Here is a 19,225-nt window from a genome sequence, read left to right as displayed (position 1 = left end):
CCTGGTGAAGTTGTAGTTCCCTTTCGTCGTTGCCCTAATCACTCAGTATCCATGGCCACCCAACCTAGTACTCTGTATAACTACCTTGTTGTTTACCTACTCAATCAATCCATAGATCTAAGATATTCCTGCCCGGAGACGCCATACCTTCGTGTTTCCTTGTCGTGACTACTTCGTTACCGTGGCCACCCTCACACCTTGGTAGGTTGTCTAACTTCTTCATTCCTCAGCCATGTAGATGTTTCTGCCCAGGTGAAGACCTCTCTGTTTCCTTAACCTAGTCACTGTTTTTCATGGCATGTACATGGGTACCCTCACATCTAGCTCGTATACCAAGTTTCGTGTTTACTTAATATAGATGTTCCAATATCTGATGGTTCCTGCCCTGGCGAAGTCGTAGTTTCCTTACCGTAATCACTCTCCATGGCGTTTCCATGGCCACCACCGCACCTGCCTTGGTATAACTTCAGTTTGCTGTGCCTTCCTGTTTAGTTGCTCGTCGCCATGGACGGTCCCAAACAATATTTATTCCCCCATTTCCTCTGAATCTTTGCTTCTTTTCTCCTTTCTCCTCTCTCCATTGCCACTGGCTTTTTCTCATTTGCTTCATAGCATCTGATATTACAAAGCAACTGCAATACTTCATATCATTCTTCATAATGTACTTCACCTATCTTCCTCCCCCCGCTCACCTCATGCCCCGCTGCTGCGACGCTCCCCCACCTCTGAAGTCCTGCCTTGTCAATGTGGATGAGGACCTGGAGGAGCTCCCATCTGATGAGCCATTCGTCCGGAAGTCTGTCCACTTCGCGGATGATGTGGACCTCGCTCAGGTGCGAGTGATTCCAGCCCGTAACCTCCCCCCGCGTTGCTGGCGTGAGAGCACCCCGCTCCTCGGGAGGGTGGCTGAAGACAAGTGGCGGAAGGACTTGATCAATTATTCGCCGCATCGGTCAATCATCAACAATCGGTTCCCCAGCCAGAACCTGAAACCGAAACGCCAAAGGCGCAAAGCACGCTCTGCTCGGCCGCACGTGCGACGTCCTGGTAGTTTCGGTGGTGCGTATGCCACTGAACCACGTTCTCACCGGTTCGAACCTTCCTCGGAAGGTTCCCAGGCTACGCCGGCAGCCGATTGTTCCAGTGATGCGGCGACTTCCTTCCGTGGGCAACCACTAGCGACAGCTAAGTGCGGACCACTGCCAGAGACCATCCGTCAGGGCTCAACCATTGAACCTGCCATGGACGGTTCACATGCTCCGGCTTTTGACATGTCGAGATTGACAAGTGCGCTTCCTGAGAGCCACACCTTCGATATGTCAGCGCTGCAGCATGCACTCCCTGATCTGGAGGCTACTGGTAGCGCCTTCGACTTGGCTGCGCTGGTGGAAGCCCTGCCCGATCTAGATGGGTCATCCGGTACATTGCCCCTAACGCCTGTACCCAAGTCCTTGGCTGCGCCATCCACAACCAACTCTCCTTCTGAGGCTGGGCATTCACGTGTGGTCGTCCAGACCCACGTCCAGGTTGGGCCCATGGTCCACACCTGGTCCAGCCACCTTAGTTGGGCCTTGTTTGTGCTGGCGTTCATCTTCCTAAGACTTGCGCCAGCCTTGCCAGTCGTACTTGCGTTCCTTCTCATTGTTGGGGCATGTACCCGATCCTGATAGCCAGTTCCCAGGGTCCACTTCCTCGTCCACAAGGTAAGGCATGATTTCAACTCCCTTTTGTTCCTGTTTTTTGTTGTTTTTTGTTCTTGTTCCGAGGCTTTTGCCGTTTGCTTTGGGCTTTTGCCCTTTAACTTCTATTTAGGATCGAAGGCGAGAGTTTCTGTCTGTGATTGTGCGGAAGGCAGCAGAACGTGTGGTGGCTTGATTGTGTGGCGACAGGGGTAAGTATCTTTCCTATGTCTGATGCTTCCGTGAGCTGACATGAGAAACAATTGTAGGTGGTTGGTGGGTGTCGCTGCTGCGGGTCGGACCCATTGAACGTCTCTGTCTGTGAACATGCGGAAGGCAACAGAGCGTGGGGAGGCTCAATTCGATGGTGACGGGGGTGAGTATCTTGCCTATATCTGATGCTTCTGTGAGCTGACTGGAATGAATACAGGTAGCTGGTGGGTGTCGCTGCTGCAGGTCGGACCAATTGAACGTCTCTGTCTGTGAATATGCGGAAGGCAACAGAGCGTGGGGAGGCTCAATTGGATGGTGACGGGGGTAAGTATCTTTCCTATATCGGATGTGTCTGTGAGCTGACATGAGAATCAATCGTAGGTGGCTGGTGGGTACCGTCGCCAAACTCGATCGATCGAACGTCTCTGTCTGTGAACGTGCGGAAGACAGCAGGGACGTGTGGTGAGACCGAGCCGAGGATGTGGTTGTATCTGTGCCTCATAGTTCATGTACAGAAATTGAAAAGTACTTTCCGATGTGTGATCTTCTCTCACAGTAAATAAGGCACAGATCCCCTTTGCGCTTCCACTGCAGACATCTACCTATGAGGATCCATGGGTCCTCATGATCTTCGTCTACCTACTAGGAACTCACAACCTACCTATGGAAATGGGGTTTGGTTCAATGTTATTTGCAGGTCACGTTAGAGGTGCGATATCAACATCGGATGGAAAGTCTCATTGACGAGGAAAAGGATGAGAGATGGCACGCTTGACTACCGGTGTAAGACAGAATATCAGAAAGCCACCAAAGGGACAGCAGAAATCCAATAGAATATAGCGCCTGACGTTTACAAGCAAGAAGCGGCAGACACTGGGCCAGTATATCATCAACAAGGGGAGTGTGCATGTTTCCGGTCAAACTGTGTATCATATCCTTCCTCCGAATCCATGATGTCCTCCTGATGGAACTCATGCGTCTTTGGATGTTTCCCCATCGACTTGAGCGGGCCTCGCGTTGCTGAAGCATCAGCCCCGCCTGTCGTCCACTCTTCCAGCGGAACAGCCTCGGCACGATACATATCGTTCATGGACTCCTCGTTTGGTTTGTTAATGGCCTCGGTACTGGAACGCTGGGCATCGCTATACTCGCGAGGGGCTGGTTTGTTTCCTCGACGACAAGGCGGTTTCCAAGAGCGAGGGAAAGAAAATGAAGGACGAGATTGCGAGGTGGAAGAGTAATAGCCATTGCTGTCCTTGTTTTGGTTGTTGTTGTTCCGCTGACCACGGTTGCTGTTGTACTGGAAGGCCTTGAGACCGAAGAGCTTGCGCAGTAGTGGCCACCAGCACATGAGATTGGCAACATAAACGGCAGTGCTGGCTTCACGGATGTACCAGATTTGGTAGGTTGTTGTGAGCGGGGAGGCGAAGTTGAAATATTTGTTGAGGATGGCAGCGATGATGGTGAACAATCCCAAACTCATGACGCCAATGAGGACGACCTTTCTGCGGCTCTTGAGCTGGGCTCTGATGAGGAGAGGAATTGGGATAGCAAACATGACTGCATCGGAGGAGATGTTGAAGACGGCTTGGGTGATTGAGTAGTGTTGGTATGTTGCGCATTGCATGTTGGTCACGGGCATAGCCCAGTATTGTGAGAATGGCCGGCAGTAGACCCCGTAGTAAGTGACTTCTATGACGACAAATCCGACGGCGATGTAAACGGCAAGGATCTTGATGTAGAGGTTCGATTTGAGATTTTGGGTGATTCGCCAATAGAGCATCAGCATGCATATCTTGACCCCCCAAGTCGAGATCAACATGCATTGCTCCAGTCCGATCACGATTTTGCTTCCATAGATCCGATCGCTGACTTGCTTGGGGTCTGCCAACACCTCGTCGTAGTCCTTCGGGTCCATGAGGTTTGTGGCATAGCGGGCGGATATTTGAATGAGCACTAGGAGTGTGGTATAAATCGCCTTCTAGTCCGTCAGTCGGGAGCAGTCAATCGATTCTCAATGATGACACTTACAAAAGTCGCAGTCATGACATAGTCATCCACTACAAAGCGAATGATTAGCACAATCCAAAGCAAAAGAGTCGAGGAGTATTACCGAACAAACGCTTGAATGATCCATTGGCGATGATTCGAGACACGCTTTGTTCCAGTTAGTATCACGCCGTCTCCGTACTTTGGATGCAAACTTACATTCGACCGATATAGATAACGAGAGCAATGGACCAGAATACAATTGCTTCTGTGAAGAGCTGTTGAGGTGTGGGCGACGCATCCCCCATCTTGATATACACAGCAAGCCTCACTCCAACGAAACCTCAAGTTCTCAGCAAGACTCAAGCTTTGTCTTCCATGTATGTTGACAGAACGATCTAGTTATTGAGGCGTTCTGACTAGAATCATCAGTGAGTGTAGTGAGCTGTTTCCATGCTTTGTATAGTACCAGCCATCTGAGCAGATCTATAAGGATGTATCAAGGGCAGGTTACTGCACCGACGAGAGCGATCATTTCATCTTTTCATTGATAAGGACCAAAGTCAAAAACCCGTGGCCAGATTCTAATGCTGCTAAGCGAGGAAAGTGCTGCCATGAGTCTTGGCCTCGAAATGTCGGAGCTGGGCTTGAGTTTACTGACAAGCAAGGAAGAATGGGGGCGCAAATGCAAGGGATCGCCTTGAAGCGCCAACTCGATGAATGGCAGTTCGGATTGGAATGTTGATCGTCTTGGTAAAAGAGCCATAATGCATCACATTCCGCCATTTTGTCTCAGAGGCCTTCTGCTCGGAGGCTGAGTAGGTTATGGCGAGTTGGGCGATTGTCCAGTGTAGTGCAAGCTGTGACGCAGGAAGTATGCGCGATATCTGCAATAGGACAGTTTTAAGCGAGGTCGGTGTAACCAAGAATAAGCACGTTTGGATGGACGCGATCGCCCTCATAATTTGGATAATTACTGTGTAATGCGGTCGAACTCCCCCGTATGCACGGTGCCGATAGCTTTGTGATCTCCGCCGACTTGGAAGACGGGAAGCAGCAATCGGGCTGACAGATCACATTTATTTGTGGATAAGTATGGAGTAAGATGCGTGAGATTTATCTGATTGGAGGGTTCGGAAGGTTGATCTGCAAGACGATCCTGGCCCGCAACAATAGTTCATGCCCAGATATGATCCCTGACGAAAATAGACTCATTCGAACTTATATACTCCGTAGGGCCGACAACTACACAGTACCTCTCACGATTCAACTGCGCCTTTGTCGAAGTTTAAATCGTCTTCGTGCATCATCTTGAAATTCTAATGGCTGGGTTGCAATCAAAGAGCAGCTCATAGTGAGGTTTGATGTGATTCGTTTGAGAGTAGAAACACAAGGCTGTTATCCTCCATTCATACATGTTAGCCGAGGAAGTCTCAGTGAAACTTTCACTGAGGCTTTTGAGTGTCCGAGGCGACTTCGTGGACTCTGAGCTGACCAGATGAAGAGCGTTTATGGTTAAGTGAAGCAGCAAGGGATGTACCACTTGTGCGTTTAGCGGTTGCCCCATAAGGCCGATGGCTCGCTGAGGAATCTGACAGTCTCCCACTTATACACCTGTAGAAGTGCTGCAGTAGAGGCATATCATATTGAAGCATATCGCCAGCTTGGCTCTTCAGTCTCCCTTCACCGCAGGTCCTGATCCCGCAAAGAGCTTTCTTGCTGTAACTATGGGCCTAGGTAATAAGCGCATGTATTTTGGACACATTTTAGAATCCGATCTTCTTCGACCCAACGGACCAGCACTCTCTGCATAGCTGAATAGCTGGCTGGCAGTCTTGACAAAACAGCGGGAGTTACCCGAGCGATTGTGGGATCACGTCGAGTGCTCAGCTCAACAGAGTTGTCCGGCAATGCCTCAACATGCTCATTCACACATTGGATTTGTTCAGACCAGCAGCGATAGTTCCCCGACGCAACAAGGGCATTGCCGCCTGTGCCAGTACAACAACTTTTGAGTGAAGCTCGTCATTGGTATTGGTATTCACGCTACAACTCTCCAACTCACGGGTGTCTCTTCCCCGGTGTCAGCTCTTTCATCCTGTTGCAGATTCTCTATGTGCACGGTAGGAAAGACAATGCCAAGAAGACCGTAGGAAGCAACAAATCGAAGTAACTTGATTGAGAGTAATAAGAGGCTCTTCACAAATCGTTACTGGTATATTATGATCGCTAGGGCCCAACAGATGCGCAAACTGAAAAGAGAAGAAGAGAATGGAAAGTGCTAGTTAGCCGAACATGCGTACTACACAGTATGTGAGCCTCGGTTAAGGGAAGCTGCCATCGTGCTTGACCTTGTTAGCGCCGATATCACATCCCCCTCATATTCACCTGACCTGCATCTGAAATCAGACCAGCTCTCTGACTTTGCCTGTACCGTATCATTGAACCTGCTTGGTTGCCATCCTGATTCATCCATGAGCCATAACGTGCTGTAGGTTCACATCCACCACATAAAATGCTCTGCCTGACTTCGCTTGGTTCTCGGCCGCTTGGACTCATTCACAACTCTCTTCAACACTGTTGGTATCTCAGAAGCTAAACCTCACCAGAGACACTTCTTTCTGACCTACCCAGTGGCGTTCATCTTGAAAACTTCTATCACTCGAGATCAGTCATGGAAATGCGTTGCTAAACTTCCTTACGACCGGGTGAGGTGATACTGCAATTCCAGTGTCCTGAAAGTTTGAGCGCGTTGGCCTGGAGGACATCTGCCCAGCCATCTGCCCAGCCATCTACCCAGCCATCTACTTGGCTATACCTCGGACAAGATAGTCTTAAGGTTGTGACTTGGCTCAACTTGTGGACCCATAGAGTGCTGTCTCAGCCAATTTACAAATGATTGAAGATATCAGAAGGATATTGAGCACTCAGGACAAAAACTAAAATAATTGAGCTCCGCTTGTGCAAAGGTTGCTAGTATGTGTACCCGCCAGTTTGCGCTCGTGGTAATTGCAGTGTGGAACCAACTGGCGAGTGTGCCTGTCGTACTCGCCAGTTGGTTCGCCAGTTGGTTCGCGACCAACATTCAAGATGAAGTTTCGGAGATAGAAGGTTATCTCTGGCATTGTTTGTCAAACAACGACAATATAGTTACTACATCAATGACATGTACAAGTCTGGGCGCCGTCATTGCAAATTGATCGATCACCATTCTGATTCACACGGACCACATGAGGCCATGTGGGCCATCAAGGGGATCGCGATTACATGCATGGCGCAGGCGAATTGGATGTCGTGCAGAAAGTCCTTGACATTAGAAGACGGAAGATAGGCAGTACAGTTCGGAAACACAATTTAAGAAGTCAAATTCATGATCTCGAACATGGATCTGCCGTTGGCCTGGATGTTCTCAAAAACCAGCCCATCGGATCGCCCGATCGACGCCCGGCTAACCCTAAAGCCGGGATTTGTGCCGCGAACCCCTTGCTTAGCCTGCGGTGTATCAACACATTTAACATTTAGGGAAGGTCCCAAGAGAAAGAGTTCTGACAAGTCCAATCAGAGGGGAATACTGTATCAGAAAGTGTTGAGCAGTTTAGCGCGAGTTCTATCCTGAATCGTCTCAGCAGATTGCAAGACTTATGGCCAATAGCAACATCTAGCTCGACAATTCTCTACCAAATCAAGAAAGCAGCATACCTGTCGGAAAATTGGAGGCCAAGCTCAATTAAACCTTTCCATTCCATGTATGTACTGTATCACACGTGGTTGCCATGAGGCATCGGCTACATCGGCCCTCGCATCTCACATTCCGGGGGATGCGACACGCCTGATTCTCTCTGTGTGCCCTGAACCTAGTGGTGTGGCGTATCTCCTTTTTATTCTCTCCGTCTTCCATATTATTATGGCTCAATCCCATTGTTGAATCTTAGCTGCAACATCCTCAATGACAGACGACAAAATGGTAGTGTTTGCTCGGCAAATCTGTCGGGAGAATGAAAAACCTCCGAAAAAGGATACAGCAATCGACGCAGTAAGGCTGGAGACTGCACTGGGTCATAAGCAAGAGCTGTCGAGGAACTTCGGATTATGGAGTTTGACCAGTCTGGGGATTGTCATTGCAAAGTAAGGAAAACTTGAGGCTTGCTCGAACCGCACTTCTATCGAACTAACATGCCGAAAGTTCCTGGGCTGCAACAGGAGGTACCATTGTTGCGGCGCTCCAGAATGGCGGTCCGATGGCGGTATTGTACGGTCTCATCCTGGTCAGCATCTTTTATACGACCATCTCTGCTTCCCTTGCCGAGCTCGCCTCGTCTATGCCCTCTGCCGGAGGTGTGTACTACTGGTCGTCAGTACTAAGCCGCAGTCGCGGGAAGACGGCGGGATTCTTTACAGGCTACTTGAATGCTTGCGCGTGGTTGTTGTCTGCGTCCTCGATGAGTTCCATGCTGGGAAATGAGGGCGTGGCCATGTATCTTCTCAACAATCCAACAATAAAGTGGCAATCCTGGCAAGTATTTATTGTGTTCCAGATCGTCAATTGGACCTGCTGTGGTATTGTGTGCATGGGGAACCGGTTTATCCCTCTCATCAACCGCGTTGCCCTCATTCTCTCGATGTGCGGGCTGGTCACGACTGTGGTGGTTCTCACGGTGCTACCGAAGAAGCATGCCAGCAATGCGCAGGTCTGGACCGAGTACCATAACAACACAGGCGGCTGGTCCGATGGAGTGTGTTTCATGACTGGGCTGTTGAATGCTGCATTCGCCGTTGGAGTCCCAGACTGTATCAGCCATCTATCAGAAGAAGGTAACGTCGGCCATTAGAAAGAAAAGTTGTTGAGAACACCGAATAACACATTATGCAGTGCCCAAGCCCGAGATCAAGGTACCGCAAGGCATAATGCTGCAGATGCTCACAGCCTTCGTGACATCATTCGTCTACCTGATCGCCCTCTTCTACTCTATCCAAGACCTCGACGCCGTCTTCCAAAGCAGCATCGGCTTCTTCCCCACTGCCGAAATCTACCGCCAAGCAACAGGCTCAAACGCAGGCGCCATCGCTCTGATCGCCGTGCTCTTCCTCGCAACCTTCCCAACCCTGATCGGGACATTCGTGACGGGCGGCCGAATGTGGTGGAGTCTAGCGCGTGACAACGCAACGCCCTTTTCGAGCTATTTCGCCCAAGTCCACCCGACATTGAACTGCCCTGTACGTGCGACGGTCGCAATGAGCGGGCTCGTCACTTGTCTGGGGTGTATATACATTGGAAGCACGACGGCGTTCCAAGCGCTGATCTCGTCGTTTATTGTGCTTAGCTCGTTGTCGTATTTTGGAGCTATACTTCCGCATGTTCTGTCTGGTCGGCGGAATATGGTTCCTGGGCCGTTTTATATGGGTCAGAACCTTGGGATGCTGGTTAATCTGGTTTCTCTCATGTATATTGCTGTTACTGTGGTTTTCTTCTGTTTCCCCTTCGTCTTGCCAGTGACGGTTCAGAATATGAACTATACCAGTGTGATAACTGTGGGGCTGATGGCTCTCACTGCTTTGTGGTGGCTCTTCCGTGGAAGGCGGCAATATCATGGGCCGCAGTATAGCTTTGAGGCTGCTGAGCGGTTGGCTGCTTTCCAGGAGGGTAAGGAAGGTCGTCGGTCATTCATTGATACGGTGGATGGTCAGCCCCAAGGTCAGGAAAATGTTTGACGATAATGAGAAACGGGCAAATTGGCAGGTATACGGAGGATTTTTGGTTGTTGATATTATTTGATCTGGACAGAACATGTATCACTTTGGAACGCTTGATGAATATGACGTTGATTTATGTGTCAAATACGCAGTCTTCAAGGCCTACATTCGAAAAAGAATGAAGATCTGACATGGCCACTTGGCCGTTCAGTAGAAATTCTGGGAATAGTGTTTTAAGGTCATAACTATCATGGAGCTCACTAGAAGTGACAAGGTATCTCCTCTTCACAGACGTGCTTGAATGCTTTGTCCTCCCTCCCAGGTATCTCCAGCCTCGAGGGTCTGCCAGCCAGAGACTGAGCCAGCCTCCACACAAATCATGTTCTTGTAAGCCTCATCAGGGCCAAAGTCAGCCATCCCCTTGGCCTTTTCAATCCATGGGTTCCAAACAACAACATCAGACAAAGCCTCCCGAGTGATGGAGAACAGAGGCTTGTCATCGGCAGATGCGACAATAACTGGAACAGCGGGGTCAAGATTTTGGTAAACGCGGTCAGTTTCTTGTGTGATCGCCAATGCAGGGGACGATTCGGTGTGAGAAGTCGCCTGGAGAGTCTTATCGATGTAGGTCTTTGATTCAAGACCCTTCACACGGACGTCAGAGATATCCTATATGTAGAATCTCAGGTCAGTGGGACAGAATGAAACGTAAAGCTGCAGTGTCATAACATACCGCAACCTTGAGGTAGGTGTGCATCAGAACCTGGAACTCGAAGTTCTTCTGACCATCATTGCGAACCTGCAATGCCGTCTCTAATGTATCCTTCGTGAGCGTAACACTGTATACCAGACCAAATTCATGTGGCCACATCTGACGGAACTCATCGGTCAACATGGAGTGTGACAGTCCGAAATCCAATTTGACGTTCATATGGCTCTGGTCGCTATTGCTTCCGGGCGCTTCAAAAGCGGACTTGCCCAAGAACTCCCAGTTGGAGTTCCGTGCGAAGCCATGTTGTGGGAGGCTGGAGGTGTCGTGGTTCTGAGGCGGGGGACCGAAGACCTGGAGATCGAAGCAGGGCGCTTAGCTGTAGGTCGAATAGCGGAGAGTAGGATTTCACATACCGGGAACACCAGCGGAATGCCACCACGGATAGGTTTGGAGCCATCGAGATGGGCCTTCTCACTGACAAACAGGTGCTCCTTGCCATTGACCTTCCAGGAGGTCACAGTAGCGCCGTACAAGTTCACAGCAACTGACTGACCGGTGGGCAAGGACGCTTCGATAACGTTGTCCTTGATGGACAGAGAAGGTTGTGGGAGGGAAGCTCCCACTCCGATAGCAGAAGGCTTCTTGGATCGGTCCATGATGTTATTGAGTAGGGAATTGGGGGTGTGTAGGTGTGTTGGAAGAGGAAGAAATGGGGCTGACTGGTGTTTCACGTTGAAGTCATGGCGCGGGGCGATCTTATCGCGCCCCTACCGCCCCACTGTTATATTGACGCCAGCCTCACCCATGCGTCGAAGGAGAGTGGACTATCTGTCTACGTCTGGATTATTTTGATTCTCACGATTGTCATGTCCAATGTTGTTATTATGCACGCAGAAACCCCGTAGAAAGAATAATAAAAGTTACATCAAAAGTGAAGAGGCCCGGGTCCAAGCATTCCCAGACAATGACAAACGCGCTGTGTGTCAAGTTATGAAGACACATAGGATGCAGGTGGGGAATAATTAGAAGCTGTTCAATGTCAAAAAATGTCGTGCCCAAGGGGTCTCGCTCTAAACGCCATTCGCTATGCTGAAGTATTGTGTCGCATCGATGCATTCTGCGCTTCGCAACGAAGTTTGAAAAGAAGATCATCGATTTCGCGGAAAGCTTTGGGGCCAATTGACGCCAGTTTCATTTCACTCAGGATTTTCTCCAGAGAATTGGTGACGCCTTCTTCGCTGATGTCTATTTCGGGGGGCGTTTCTTGGGTTTGGGTGCCCGTCGTGGAAACATTTGTGTTTTGCTCGACTTTGTCGCTGGATTGCTGTGGAGCATCCACCTCGAGATCCATTTCAAGATCTGGTTTAATCGCCTCTCCGACCAGTTTCTCCATCTCGGAACCAGGAGTGGGAGTTGCTTCTTCGGTAGAGACAAGAGGGATGTTCTGCTCCGCCCGGTCTTCTGTATTGACGCTCTCAGGCACAATGCCGATGTCAAGATCGGGCTGAGATGGGAAGTGGTTGCTATCGCTATGGTCTTCGGATACAGTACTTGGGATTGCTGGTTGAACTTCCACCACAGGTTGCTGAGACCGCGTTTTGCGGGAGCGCGTTCCTCGAGCGACACTTTGAGGGGTGTTGACCGTGGAATTGGGATTGGACTGGTCATCCAGACGCAGCGATTTGCGAGGTCGTTTTGACGGTCGCGGGGTCTCAGCTTCCTGTGTAGGCTCTGGTGCAGCAGATCCCTGAGTTGCAGGGAGCGAGTCTGCAGATGCATCATCGGCCTCTTTTCGTTGGGAACTGCGGGTGGATCGGCGAGTCATAGTCGGCGACAATGATTTAGCCGGAGAGACGGGCTGAGAATTGACAGATTGCGAGTGTGAATCAATGGGCTGTGATGAGTCGACATCATCCCCATCTTTGAAGGCGGAGAGTCGCATCGACCGGCGCCTGTCTGTTCTATTTGACGAAGGAGCATCCTCGTCTCGCTTTCTCTTCTTCATGGGTGATTTCTCGGCTGGCTGTGCTCGGTCTGCGGAACCCCTCCTGTCCACAGCTAGTTCCAAATCCAGTCCAAGCTGAGATGCGATTTGCGACTCGGTCTCCTCACTTGAGTCCATGACACTATCCGGAATATTGTCGGGGGGTGTCGGAATGGCTTGTTCAGGTTGATCGTCGCCAGGCTTTGAATGGCCTTGATTTCGTTTCTTCTTGGAACTTGAGTTTGAGATCGACTTGTTCTTGCGAGTAGGCTGTTGGACTGGCGTCTTGTCAGGGTCACCCAGTGCTGAAGTAGGCTCTGTCGTAGGGCGGTCTTCTCCGAGCGCAGACCGTAGACCGCGACTGGGTGTTGTTCCCTCTGCTCGAGGTGTAACGTCGGAATTTTTGCGGTCTTGATCATGAGCCTCAGTCATAGGAGTGTCTGTGTTTTCTGTAGCGAGGCGGGAAGTAGCTGGGCTGTTCACTGTTGACTGATTACTCGCAAGAGCCTTTTTTGCCTTCGCCGCCCTCCTCCGTGCACTCTTCGTGAGGGATTTGCGAGGGCTGGGGCTCCGTGAGTGGATTTCAGGCGGAGAGGATGGAGGATCAATTTCCAGGCCTCCATGAGGTTGATTCAAGGTGAGGGCCTTGGATTTCGTGGCAGGTGTCGGGTCTCGGGTTCCAGGCGTGGGAGATGAGCCAATGAATCCTTCGTCATTCTCAGTAGGGGCGAGGGTCGGCGTCAGAGGAATTTCGGCAAGAGGATCCCCATGTATTTTGCGTAACTGAGTAGGCGTATCAAAACCTAACTTCCGTGGTGTACTGGCCGGTGACGATGATTGAATAGACTCAATCATCGAAAATATTTCACGGTGATCTCTGGGCTTGTATGATGCAGAAACACCATCAACGATCTGCGCATCCGTGGGCTGCGGGAAGGTGTCTGGTAACTGGGGCTCATTCAACCGCGTAGACGCCTTGAAGTCCATGGAATCTTGGATCTGCCTTACCGGCGAGGAAAGCTGGGTGTCTTGAGCTTGAGCCGGATGATCAACTGCGTCCGGTGAAATGGGCCGAGCCGACATCCCCATGGCCTGATCACCCCCTTGCACAGGTAACGTTGCACTCTGAACTCGAGACTCGGAAATTTGCACAGCCTGTAGGATGGCGGTTGGACTGACAAAAGCCAGTGGAGCAAATGTCATAGCCCAAAGCTCGACATATCTCTTGGTTGTCGACATGTGCGAGGACTCCAAGCCCGCACAGAGAATGTGTTCGAATTTCACTAAAGAGGGGAAATCATGGGACACCGCGGTTTGCAGGATATTGAGCGTGGCCGACGAGAGAGCACGACACGCTGTCAGTATCCTGCTGTCAACACCGCAATCGAGATTGATTTTGCGAGATTCATCTTTCAACCACAGACCCAGTGACAATTGCAAAGACTCAAGAACTTGGCATTGGAACTGCGCAATACCAGAACCCAGGAAAGAAGTCAGTCCCTCGATGAATTCGGCAAGACCGTGGGCAGTTGATGAGTGGAAGTCTTCGTATGCACCTTGCAGTGTCTGGGCAATCGACTCGAGAAGTTTGTGAGGGAAAATATGATTATCGCCTGACCGGGTGCCATCACGATCAACCCCTAGCCCAGAACCTTGCAGAAAAGGGATAGAGAGGGAGTGACCAAGGAGTGAAGTTGAGGGCAGATATGTCTCGGCAGCAGAAACATGCATTAAGCGTTCGGCCATGGGTTCCACAATCGTTATGGCGACAGCTTGGTTTCCCTTTTCTGTGCGAACCACGCGAACAAATGAGTCAAGCAAATGAGACCACTCCTGGAAAGAGGAGGCGAACGAAAGGCCGAACGACAAAATCTTGATGATATTTTCATAGTCTCGAGACACAGAGCCATCGCGCTCACGTGCAGACTCGATAGGGAAAGACTGTAAAGCGTTTGCGGCTGCCTGAGCAGTGGCACTCCAAACCATTGCCGACAGGTGAGGTGCACAGGGACTGCCGCTGGGGCTCGTAGCGCTCAATTCCCCACATTGTTGAAGAAGCTCGAGACGGGAACCACGGGTCACTTTGCCGTTGCATGCAGCTTCGATACTACCCAAAGCTAGCCGTAGGTAGGATTGGTTTGGTGATATTGGAACTGCGGTGCTACTGATGAGTCGAAGCATGTGGATGATGGGGCTTTCCGGGGACGTGTTTGGGTGCGGGTTTGCGGGAGTATTCGCGGCTTCCTCCGCATTTCTCAAGAGAAGCTTTTCTGTAAATGGAATACCCCCAATGGAAACAATCATTGTCGTGGATAAGAACTGGAACCTCCCGAAGAAAAGATCTATTGTCTCGGCGTTCAAAGAGGAAGGCCCCGTGGCCCAGACGCGACGCAATAAACCCCAAACGCTGGCAGCAGCTTGCATTGATTCGCCAGAGGGAGTGATCTCTTTGCTAGAGGCAAGCGATAGAGCATTGGACAGACTCGTCCAGGCCAATGCCACGTGGGACTGGCCCACTGCGTCATCATCCCAGACCGAAGCTTTGAAAACATGCTCAAAGACCCTCAGGATTGGAGTGATTCTCGATCGAACCCATCTGCTATCGGCCGCAGGAAGTTCCTCCGCTTCTATCTTGGTGGACTCATTGATGCGATTTTCTGTCCAGAGCTTGGGCTGGGCGCTCCACAGCAAGTTTGTCAATATGCGCGCGAGGGAGTCGCTGAGAACTGGAGCTGATGAGAAAATGCCCGCAGACGGAGTAGCCACATATTCCTCCCATATGATATCCAGATGTCGAAAAGAAGCCGAAGGGCGGAAGGTGTAGTATAGTAAGTTACAATAACTGGCCAAAGCCAACGGAGAGGGGGGTAACCCTAACTTGTCTGTCTTCTTGCGGTCGAATTGAGATAACACCGGTTTTCCCAGCATTTTGAGCAGAGAACGACTCGTCGATTCGTTGGGGCTGACAGCAAAGACAAAACGATTCCATCCGAGAATAGCCTGTGCTTTGATTGCCGGTTCACTGCAGTTAAAGCATTTTTGGAGAACTAGAACCCATTCTCTGAAATGGTCCCATTGCTCTAGACTCCATCTTTTGCTTCGGAGAAACAGAACGATAATGCTCCAAATCTGGGGGATGTGCACACCGCTCTCCACAGATGGCATCATGCGAGTCATGCGTTCACGAACCTCCGTCACAAGTTTTCGGTCGTGGTCTAGTGGCCGGTCGAAGAGATCACGGATGTTTTTCGACAGTATTGGGTTCGGACCGGCTTCCATGGTCACCTGAAAACCAAAGGCGATCGCTTTTGACCTGGTGTCCTTCAAATGGTGAAGCAATCCAAATATCAAATGTTCAACCCACAAGCTTGCTTGTGAGATGAAAGTCGACTTAGCTTGGCCCATCAGTCGTTGGTAGATGTTCAATCGGTAGGAAACGATTGCATTGCCACTGATTTTCTTGGTAATGTCTTGCAGCACAGCCAGGAGACGGGTAACCCGCGCAGTAGTCATAACTTTGGGGCCGAAATTTTGAGTGGAGAGTATGGACATGTAGTGCGTCAAAACGGATTTGGGTACCTTGGCCTCATAAAGACAAGAGATGGAGTGGTCTATCAGGAATACTTTGAACTCCTCCGAGAGCTGTGTCGAGATCTGCGCGTGCCAAACAAAAGCAGCCGATAACTTGAGAGCTTGATTGGCAAGGTTTGTGTCAAGAGGGAGGCCGTCTGCAAGATCCCGGCTTACATCTCGCTGAATGAACTCGGTGATCAAATTGAGCTTGTCAGCGATCTCCTGACCAGCTGGAAGACCGTCATATGTGCGCAATGCGCCAAAGAACTGCATGTAGGCATCGAGGCGAGAACTGATGGACTCGCCAGCCAGTTGTTGGATGACTGATTCGAGCAGCATGGCGAGCGATTCGGCGGTGAATGTATCGACATTGGGGGACCAAACGGGGATTGGTGACTGGGTAGCTTTCAAAATCGATTTCGTAGGCTTGGATTCCGTGGATGAAGGGGTGTTGTTCGTGTCGGGGGCCGACGTCAAGGCACTAGTAAAGGACGGCGGTTTGATGAACTTGGGCCATGGCGAGAAGTTCACTTTCTTCGAGCTTCGACTGGAGGGGCCGGCTCCAACCGATCCCAACGTCGAGAACGGCGATTCCTTGGGCGTTTGAACAGGCAGAGGCGACTCGGTGTTGTCAATCACGATGCGCGAAGCTGTTCTTGGGGGTGTAGGCGGACGAGCAGAGATCATCTCCACCATGATTTAGAGAAAATGCGGGAATGAGACAAAGGAGCCAGTATCATAGATCATTGCTGAAAGGGATACGATTCAGGCCCTGTCCATGATCCGTTGAAATGATGAGTAGGATTCAAGAAGCCACCTGATCGAAACCTGAGAAAACTAAGTTCAGCTTCCGACGCGCCGCGATGCGCGTAAAGTGTCACCGCCTGAGGCGACGAGGCACCAATACGCGGACTATTATTGCGAATTGTGGTCGCAGCTTTGATGAGTCCAAGGTTCTATACGCAATTTTTCAATCTCTGGCCATAGTTAGTCCGTATACAGCAGTACATAGCGTACAATACTCAGTAGTTGAGGCAGTTACAGTTCAGCGCCACACTCTTCAGGTACCTCTGTGGCGCGCGCGAGCACAAAATTTACAGGGGTCCGCGTCTACGATGTATTGGAGATGAAGCCGGGGATTGTATGGAGTAAGGAAACGTTCGCCAGGCTAAAGCTACACCATTGCTACACGGAGGATTTGCCAAGCTGGAGGAGCTCACCTGAAGTGGGGTGTTGCTCAATCGATCATCACGAGTTGCGCCTCACTTCCCCGCGTCACTGCTTTTCCTTTCTTTCATTCCTTCGTCAATAACCACCGAGCAAAGCTGCAGTCCTGCCCTTACTCTTCTGCGCGAGTCGGAAATTTTGCTTCAGCACGAGACATCAGCGACATTTCACGTGCAGCCCTCGATTCGGTCCGAGGTCAGATCAGCATGGCGTTTCTTCAGACGCAAGGATCGGGTGCGTCGGGGCAATTGAACTACTCCAACGCAGCGAAATATGGACTGACCCAATTTTGAGGATACAGCGAAGCTAGAGCAGGTCACGCAGCTGCTAAATCGTCTTGAAGACGACCTAAAAGAGAGCAACCTCTCGACAGCTGGTATGCCGGATGTGACAACCCACCTATAATGAATCAACTCTAACCCTTACTCATTAGACAGAGTCCAAACCCTCCTACAGCTCCGACAACATGGCACGAGCCCCGCCAACGCAGAACCGATTTATTCACAGAATGTACGCGCACAACAATTGAAGCTGCCCACCGAGGAATACAATTGGTTCTCATATTTTCTAGGGCATGAATGTTTTGGTACGCTATGGAGTTGAGGGAGAGACTCATGACGTGCGACGAGCGGCCTTGCGCTGTGTTGCAAATGCGCTTCTGCTTGTTCCCAGAATGCGTCAGAATTTTGTCGACACGGGATACAGTGGAAAGCTAGCAGAGAAGCTCAAGGTGCGCCCGCAGGAGACAAACTGTCGAGTCAAGGGCTAATGACCCGTAGACTGATGAATCGGAAGACGAAATGATCACCAGTCGTATATTGTTCTACGCAACCTATGACACCACGCTGGACTTCAAAGACTTGATCACGACACATGCACTTGCAGACAACGTCAACTATGTGAGTGGATTGGACAAAGTCAAGGATGACCAGATGTGCTAATCCACGTAGCAACTGAGCCGTCACGCAGACCAGTTTCCCAAGTCAGGAAGGAAGCCTTTGTCACAGATGGACGAATTGGCACTGACAGACACATTGAAGTTGATATACAACATCTCCAAGATTTTTTCTGATCTCGCCGTTCACTTCTCCCCCTCTATCTCCCACATCTTGAAAATCATCAGCCGCATTGATATCCCGGCAAAGCCCCTGGATGGGCTTGTGGGCTATTTGCTCAATGCGTTGTCTATTCTTGACTTGGAGGAAAAGAAAGGCAAGGCTTTCGAGAGCAGCCCCCTTTTCCCGACATTTGACCAGAACTGCAACGTGGAGAGATTGATCAAGATTTTGGACCAGGCAGTTTCTTCGTATAGCACCGAGGAGCTGAATTCCAAGGCTATCCCATTACTATATTCACTCATCGCAATGTACGAAGTGGCACCCGATGCGCCCCGCGAAAAGATGCAGCACCTTCTTTTGCCTGAAGGCGACGGCAGCGTGCCCATTGGCCAGTCTGACACGCTTTCCTCAAAACTACTAAAACTCTCAACAAGCCACTTTGCCGACCTCAAAGTTACAATCTCCGAACTGATGTTTGTGCTGTCGGGTAAGGATGCTGAGAAATTCACTAAAAACATTGGCTATGGCTTTGCTGCTGGTTTCTTGGCGGCACGGGGCATTGAGATGCCAAAGAGCGCAAGTGAAAAGTATGCAGTCAACGAGGACCCTGAAACAGCTCGCAACCCGATCACTGGGCAACGGTGGGCCGCTGAGCCACAGGATACGGGTCCCCCTATGACGATGGAGGAGAAGGAGCGTGAGGCAGAGAGACTCTTTGTGCTGTTCGAGAGGTATGTATACCGTCAGGCCTATTGAGTGCCACTGCTGACAAGTGTCGTGACAGAGCGAGAGCCAATGGTCTCATCAATGTTGAAAACCCCGTGACCAAGGCTCTCCACGAGGGGAGGTTCGAAGAACTATCGGATGATGCCGATAGCGACTGAGCGTCATTAATGCGGTTATTGCGGCTATTAGCGACTTCCTTATCATCGATTGCTGGAGTTCGTTGGGGTTGATTTTCTTCTTTGGCCTCTCACAGCATGCTGCACGATGTACGACCATACCCTTTAGTAAATCTGTAGGGATGCTGGCATCCATCTATTGCTTAAATGAATAAATGGGATGACTTCTGCTTGGTCCAATGCTGAAATTCATGCGC

The 19,225-nt window shown here is 50.5% G+C and overlaps 6 protein-coding genes across 6 annotated transcripts; 3 read left to right on the top strand and 3 right to left on the bottom strand.

Annotated features, from left to right (window-relative positions):
• Positions 1-659: 659 nt before the first annotated feature.
• Positions 660-1,667, top strand: N7515_006343 (uncharacterized protein; the record flags this gene model as incomplete). Its single annotated transcript, XM_056667087.1, has 1 exon — positions 660-1,667. The coding sequence occupies one exon, from the start codon at positions 660-662 to the stop codon at positions 1,665-1,667; it is 1,008 nt and encodes a 335-aa protein (XP_056520683.1).
• Positions 1,668-2,781: 1,114 nt separating this feature from the next.
• N7515_006342 (uncharacterized protein) lies at positions 2,782-4,189 on the bottom strand (the record flags this gene model as incomplete). Its single annotated transcript, XM_056667086.1, has 4 exons — positions 2,782-3,873; positions 3,924-3,952; positions 4,006-4,049; positions 4,101-4,189. The coding sequence occupies 4 exons, from the start codon at positions 4,187-4,189 to the stop codon at positions 2,782-2,784; spliced, it is 1,254 nt and encodes a 417-aa protein (XP_056520682.1).
• A 3,638-nt stretch (positions 4,190-7,827) lies between these two features.
• Positions 7,828-9,590, top strand: N7515_006341 (putative choline transport protein; the record flags this gene model as incomplete). The annotated part of the gene is made up of 3 exons (XM_056667085.1): positions 7,828-8,006; positions 8,065-8,693; positions 8,752-9,590. 3 exons carry the CDS (start codon positions 7,828-7,830, stop codon positions 9,588-9,590), a joined length of 1,647 nt encoding a protein of 548 aa, XP_056520681.1.
• A 267-nt stretch (positions 9,591-9,857) lies between these two features.
• On the bottom strand, positions 9,858-10,940 carry N7515_006340 (D-hexose-6-phosphate mutarotase; the record flags this gene model as incomplete). The annotated part of the gene is made up of 3 exons (XM_056667084.1): positions 9,858-10,241; positions 10,306-10,635; positions 10,698-10,940. The coding sequence occupies 3 exons, from the start codon at positions 10,938-10,940 to the stop codon at positions 9,858-9,860; spliced, it is 957 nt and encodes a 318-aa protein (XP_056520680.1).
• A 428-nt stretch (positions 10,941-11,368) lies between these two features.
• N7515_006339 (uncharacterized protein) lies at positions 11,369-16,537 on the bottom strand (the record flags this gene model as incomplete). The annotated part of the gene is made up of 1 exon (XM_056667083.1): positions 11,369-16,537. The coding sequence occupies one exon, from the start codon at positions 16,535-16,537 to the stop codon at positions 11,369-11,371; it is 5,169 nt and encodes a 1,722-aa protein (XP_056520679.1).
• Positions 16,538-17,274: 737 nt separating this feature from the next.
• On the top strand, positions 17,275-19,010 carry N7515_006338 (synembryn; the record flags this gene model as incomplete). Its single annotated transcript, XM_056667082.1, has 7 exons — positions 17,275-17,302; positions 17,370-17,444; positions 17,502-17,578; positions 17,640-17,798; positions 17,848-17,967; positions 18,019-18,857; positions 18,911-19,010. The coding sequence occupies 7 exons, from the start codon at positions 17,275-17,277 to the stop codon at positions 19,008-19,010; spliced, it is 1,398 nt and encodes a 465-aa protein (XP_056520678.1).
• Positions 19,011-19,225: the final 215 nt, after the last annotated feature.

The sequence above is a fragment of the Penicillium bovifimosum genome (assembly GCF_028826915.1).
Source record: "Penicillium bovifimosum strain IBT 22155 chromosome Unknown utg000005l_segment0_segment0, whole genome shotgun sequence".
NCBI classification, from domain to species: domain Eukaryota; kingdom Fungi; phylum Ascomycota; class Eurotiomycetes; order Eurotiales; family Aspergillaceae; genus Penicillium; species Penicillium bovifimosum.
Note: the sequence above shows the minus strand (reverse complement) of the source record. Positions and strands in the feature narration are given on the sequence as shown.